The following is a 6,121-nucleotide window of genomic DNA, read 5'->3' as shown; positions in this document are numbered from 1 at the left end:
GGGTGATTACTGGATCTGTGAAAGTATGTGTGGTGATCTGTGGGTTTCTTGTACATAGTTGTGTCTGTAGGACACCACATCCGCTTGAGCAATTGAATCCAGGAAGCTGATTCTGGTGCAGGAGCGCTCTAGAGAGAGTTTGATGGATGGGTGGTGGTGGTTGAAGGTGTAGTGGAAATATATGAGAAAGTTTAGGTCACCTGTCCAGAGGATGAAAAGATCATGATGTGTCTCAGGTAGATCATTGGTTTCATGGTGCATTTGTCCAGTGATATACCTGTTTATAAGACTTACTACAACAATCTGTAATCCACTAACTCCATCTTTTATCTTGTGACTGCAGGGGCGTTAATGGGTGTCTTCACCATCAATGGTCCCTTAGAAAATGTTAACTACTTACGCTAAGTTTCAGAGTAGCAGCCGTGTTAGTCTGTATCTGTAAAAAGAAAAGGAGGACTTGTGGCATCTTAGAGACGAACAAATTTACTAGAGCATAAGCTTTTGTAAGCTACAGCTCACTTCATCAGATGCATCTGATGAAGTGAGCTGTAGCTCACGAAAGCTTATGCTCTGATAAATTTGTTAATCTCTAAGGTGCCACAAGTACTCCTTTTCTTTTTACTTATGCTAAACAATCTGTTCCACCTTGTATTTAGCTGGGATGTTCTGTGTACCTTTCCCAGACCCGAAGAACTCTGTGTAGCTTGAAAGCTTGTCTGTCACCACCAGAGTCCCTCGCTCACCGTGTCTCTTTGCAATCATTTGTAAGTTCCCGTCAACCCAGCTATCCCTCTCCTCTGGTGGCGAGAAGGCGGCTATCCTGCTGGCAGCATGCTCTGTCTGTCTTTCTGTGTGTCTCACTTGGATTGGGTATCCGTCTTAAGGCTTGTCTACAGTTGTCAGGTGTCTGTGCTGAGCAGACACCAGGCTTAGGGTGTTGCTGGGGCCCAGTGTACAGGGACGCATGGAGGACGGAGTGGGAATTGAGTGGTTCCACTGGTTGGCAAGCTCCGTGCCCCCTCTGCACTGTAGCCTCCAAAGCTGGAAAACTGCCCACCCTGCATAGAGTGATGTCTGGGGAGAGGGGCCTCCCTTAACAGGGTCCTAGACTAAATGGCACCCAAGGTGAAGAACCTCTTCAGCGCTCCCCTCCCTTTGTTAAACTTTTGAGTCCCTTATTTTTTATTGCATTTATAGCCCATTTCATGACTTTGATGCATAATTTATCCCTGGCATAGAAGACGATAAATTTGCACCCTAGGTTATGTATTTATTCATGTCCTATATAAGCAAATAAAAAAAAATTAGTTTGCTCTGAGAATATAGAAACTTTTTAATTTTAAGAATAACTGAAATGTACTGACATCAAGAAATGGAACTGTGCACCAACACTGGGTGGTCCAGTATTAAATAATGTTAACATCCTAAGGCTGTAACCCTAGTCCTTTGGTTCAGATTTGCCCCTTGCTGTAAACTAGATTGTAACTGAGCCTTTCGCTTCCTGTACTGAGCTCCTGAAGGCTTCTTTGGGGGCATCTTTTATTTTCTAGGGGGGAAAACAGACAGTATTGGGAAGAGCAAAAGTCTGTGTTCTGCAGTCTTAGAAAGTCATCAAACATTACATGTTAAGCATGGCAAAAGAAATAACTGTATTTCTTTTATTCTGTTGCGTAGATAGGGGTTCGATAGATATCTCTGGCGTCTCGTTAAATATGCCCTTTATTAGTCGCTACTTACACTCAAGTCTTAAAACACAAGTATGCTTTCACAATTGAAAGTGGCTGAAAGGGGGTTCCAAAGAGGATGGATCTAGACTGTTCTCAGTGGTAGTAGATGACAGAACGAGGAGTAATGGTCTCAAGTTGCCGTGGGGGAAGTTTAGGTTGGATATTAGGAAAAACTTTTTCACTAGGAGGGTGGTGAAGCACTGGAATAGGTTACCTAGGGAGGTGGTGGAATCGCCTTCCTTTGACGTTTTTAAGGTCAGGCTTGACAAAGCCCTGGCTGGGATGATTTAATTGGGGATTGGTCCTGCTTTGAGCAGGGGGTTGGACTAGATGACCTCCTGAGGTTCCCTCCAACCTTGATATGCTATGATTCTATGAATTACACAACAAAGCAAGATGGGCTCTTGCTTCGCTTCAGTTTGTTCTTATATCTCACTGCCTGGCAATGCCCCTCCCCTTATATACCCGCGAGGGCGTGGCTGACCACGTTCTAGGAGCGTCGAGGAGATTGTCGTTTTCAGGAAGTCTGCAAAGTTCCATGAGATTCTACAAAGGTCCAGAAAATTCTAGGACAGTTTATCAACCTGCATCCCCCAGGCTGCTTGCGGTCCGATCAGCACAGAGCTGCGGCCCATGTGACATCCTCAGAGCCATACAGGTAATATTGGATGCAGCCCACATAACAAGGATACGGCCCACAATAGGTTGAGAACCACTGTTCTAGGAGGCTAATGCAAAATGAATCTCCTCAGGAATACCTGAAACATGTCACTTCAAACATTCGACTTTCCCTTTTGTTGCTAACCATAAAAACAGCCCCCCGAGCCTGGTGACCCCAAAGCCTGGCACTGCAGGCGGTCCCCTGGGACACTCGCCCCTAAATCCAGTCCTGCCCCTTAATACTCTCATGGGTCAGCAGCGGAGGCTCTGAAATGACAGCTGCGGGGGAGTGTGTCACCTTTAACTATAGAACAGCAGCAAAGCACAAGAGAGTTTGGGTGCTGAGCCTGGGGCAGCAAGTTGGGAGGAGGGCAGCCAGGCAGGGGAGGGGCTGGGGCGAAGCAGGGCAGGGCCAGTGGGCAGAGCTCATTCCCTAATTTAATTATAGTTAATTGATGGCAGGAGTGTGTGATTGAGGGTGACGCCAGGGGACAGTCTTGGGTCCTGACGGGTTTTAAATCAGGAGAGGAGAGTTGGGGAATAACCCAGAGCCAGGCCTGGGGCGAAGGGTGAACGTAGTTTTCTTGCTGCCCCAGAACCCCGCCCTCCCCTTAATCCTACTTGGGGATTTGGGGCCAGGGGTTGTGGACATTGCAGAAGGGTCTGTCCGTGCAGCACTGGGTGGTCTCCTTGTAGTCGTAGTAGTTGAACACTAGGTCGTCGCAGATTGCAGTGCAGCCCCGCTCCACCCGCAGGATCTGGCTCTCTACAGAGGGAAAGAGACCTGAGCCCCCAGGGCTGGGTGCCAGGGACAGACCCCTCTTCCCAGTGCCAGGGGAATGCACCAAGTGAGCTGCCCTCCCATCTGTTGACTCTCAGGAGCCGGGGCTCCTCTGTCACCCTCTTCCCGTGGCTCAGGACCCTTCTCTGTCCTTAGAGGACTCTCCCACCCCTCTCCTCTGCCCCAGTGTCCCAGTCACCTTCATGGACTAAGGGTGGAACTTCCAGCCTGGGGGAACATTCCCCGAGCGCCGACCCAGCAAGCATACAGGGTAGCCGCAGCAGGGCGAGCAGCGGGAGAGGCCAGCCCCCCTGAGTAAGTGCCCACCCAAGACGCTAGCCATGTAGACTTGGTGGGGCCTAGCCCCTCATGTCTCACTGTGCGCGCTCAGTCAGAGCTAGCGTGGGGACCTCTCCCCCGACCCGTGACTTCCCGCCCCCGACCCACTCGTAGGGCAGACGTACCCTAAAGGATGAACACGGTTCCCCACTGCCACAGCCGGCATGGCCACAAGAGGTCACTCGAGGGTAAGGCGATCACTTCTCCCCTCCCAGCGCTAACCGCCCCAGAGATGGGGCATCTTTTGCTCACTGGGCTGCACAGAAACGTGGGGACTGTCTGCACTCGTGTCTGGTGCCGTGGGCAGGATCGGACTGGGGCAGCTGGCCCCTCCCGCCGCTCGCTCCGGCTACGCGTCTGCTGTCCGTGTGCTAGCTGGAGCAGACCTATGGGTGTATCTCCTTGAGCTGGACATTTCCCCTCCTAGGATGACCAGATGTCCTGATTTTATAGGGACAGTCCTGATATTCGGGGCTTTCTCTTATATAGGCTCCTATTACCCCCCCACCCCCTGTCCCGATTTTTCGTGCTTGCTGTCTGGTCACCCTATCCCCTCCAGCCCCAGCCTCGACGTACCCTCAGTCACTCACTCACCAGAAGTGATTTTGCGGGTGAAGCAGGATTCGCCTGGAGCTGCCGTGCAGGTGTATTGGCTTATCTTACAGGTGCCGTCCTGTAACAGCTTGAAACAGCCGTTGCACTGGAGAGGATCAGCTGTGAAGAGGCGAGAAAACGGAGAGTAGGCAACGAGCAGCCGGAGCAGTGACTGGACGCAGCCATGGACTGGCCACACTCAGTGCACAGGTGCGTTCCCAGTCTCCTGGAACCATCCAACCCCCATTGTTGTCCTGCTCCGGTTCATTTCATCCCTCTGTGGGCAGGTCACCACTGGGCCAGCCTGGCTTTTCAGGGGGGGCTCTGTCCCTCCGCCAGGGCACGGGCTGCCCTTTAGGTAGGATACTTGGTTGTAATTGAAATGCCCTCGCTAAAGAACACAGGCCAGACCTCAGCTGATTGGACTGGCACCAGCTGAAGCTCTGCCCCAGCACGGGTGGAAATCTCCCCTCTTTGGGTTTTGTTTCGGGACTTACCCGTAGCTAAGCAGAGCAGGGCTGGCAAACCCAGAGCCAGGATCTTGTTCATCTTTAGTTTTCTCTCTGCCAACCCGAGGGAGGAGCTGTGTGGTCGTGTCAGGCGAGTGAGGAGCTGAGCCAGGGCTGCAAAGCTGGTGCTCTGGCTCCCGGGGGAGGACAGAGCCATATTTATACCGCCAGGGGCTGGGGGAATTACTAATTAGAATCTAATGGTCACTGTGCAGCCCAGAGCAGAACATTCCCTGCCCAGGTGAGTGGCTCTGGCAGGTGACTCCCCAGCCCTGCCTCCCCCAAAGGCACAAGCGGGAGGGAAGTGGCAAAATGCCACGGCTGCTGGGAAAGAGGGACGAGACCTGTTCCTGTGTCATTGTGGAGCTCTCAGCTGGCCTGTTGGTTCGCTTTGTGTGTGTGTGATTCTGTGCAGCTAGTAAACATGTTCCCAAAACTGCATGCTCACAGGCTCTCACATGTCTGCACCCATGAGTGTTTGGCTTCACCAGCCCCATTGCTCACCCAAAAGCACAGAGCCATGCCCTGTACCAAAGGGACTTCTATGGGAGTTAGGAGGCAAGAAATTGCAGCCCCTAACATTACAGATGGAAACAGAGAAGAACCAGAGAGGGGACCCCCTAACTCGATGGCACAAAGGGCCTTCTGAAAGGAAGATGCCAGGATGACCCTGTCCAGCTGGTATTCACAAAACATGGCTGTAAGAGCAGATCCTGACCTTCATGATGCTCCTTCCCTGGGTAGCTCTCCTCTGGGCGCACATGCCCCCCAGACCAGCCACAGTCCGTTTCTCAAGTGACGCTCTGGCATTTGGCAGGTGCGCCGTGGGGCTCATGGGGAGTAGACTAGGGATTTGCCAGTCTTTGCACTGGGCTCTATAGTGCTAAGGCTTGTGTGCTTGTGCTTCACACTACCGGGCCACGAGTGCGAGTCCCAGCAAGTCCCCTAAGTGCTCTTAATGTTTCTCTGCCCCTGTCCCCGACCTCATCTAGAAATCACACCTACCAGGCTCCATTCCTGTAGTGTCTGAGTGCCTGACAGGTTTTAATGTATTTATCCTGAGTGTCCCCCTGTGAACTAACACAGAGCTCTTAGCCCCATTTTGTGGGGTAGGGAACTGAGTCACAGAGAGCCTAAATGAGCACCCAGGTGCACATAGGACATCTGTGGCAGACCAGAGAATAAAACCCAGCTCTGTCACGTCCTCGGGTAGTGCCCTGCTCAGCCTTCTGAACTAGCAGAATAAACTATGGTTTCCCTCATTTGATAGCGTATGTAATGGAGAAGCTGCACGAGGTCATTCGATGCAAAGCTAGGACAGGAATTCCATCCTTAGAAAGGCCCAGCTTGACAAAGCCCTGGCTGGGATGATTTAATCATAGAATATCAGGGTTGGAAGGGACCTCAGGAGGTCATCTAGTCCAACCCCCTGCTCAAAGCAGGAGCAATCCCCAATTTTTGCCACAGATCCCTAAATGGCCCCCTCAAGGATTGAACTCTCAACCCTGGGT

At 51.8% G+C, this 6,121-nt stretch overlaps 1 protein-coding gene across 1 annotated transcript; it reads right to left on the bottom strand.

The window, feature by feature from the left end:
• Positions 1-3,004: 3,004 nt before the first annotated feature.
• On the bottom strand, positions 3,005-4,650 carry ACRV1 (acrosomal vesicle protein 1). Its single transcript, XM_077839634.1, has 3 exons — positions 4,599-4,650; positions 4,102-4,221; positions 3,005-3,153 (listed from the first exon to the last, which is right to left on the bottom strand). Exons 1-3 carry the CDS (start codon positions 4,648-4,650, stop codon positions 3,005-3,007), a joined length of 321 nt encoding a protein of 106 aa, XP_077695760.1.
• Positions 4,651-6,121: the final 1,471 nt, after the last annotated feature.

This window comes from Eretmochelys imbricata, chromosome 22 (genome assembly GCF_965152235.1).
Source record: "Eretmochelys imbricata isolate rEreImb1 chromosome 22, rEreImb1.hap1, whole genome shotgun sequence".
Taxonomy (NCBI): Eukaryota; Metazoa; Chordata; order Testudines; family Cheloniidae; genus Eretmochelys; species Eretmochelys imbricata.
Note: the sequence above shows the minus strand (reverse complement) of the source record. Positions and strands in the feature narration are given on the sequence as shown.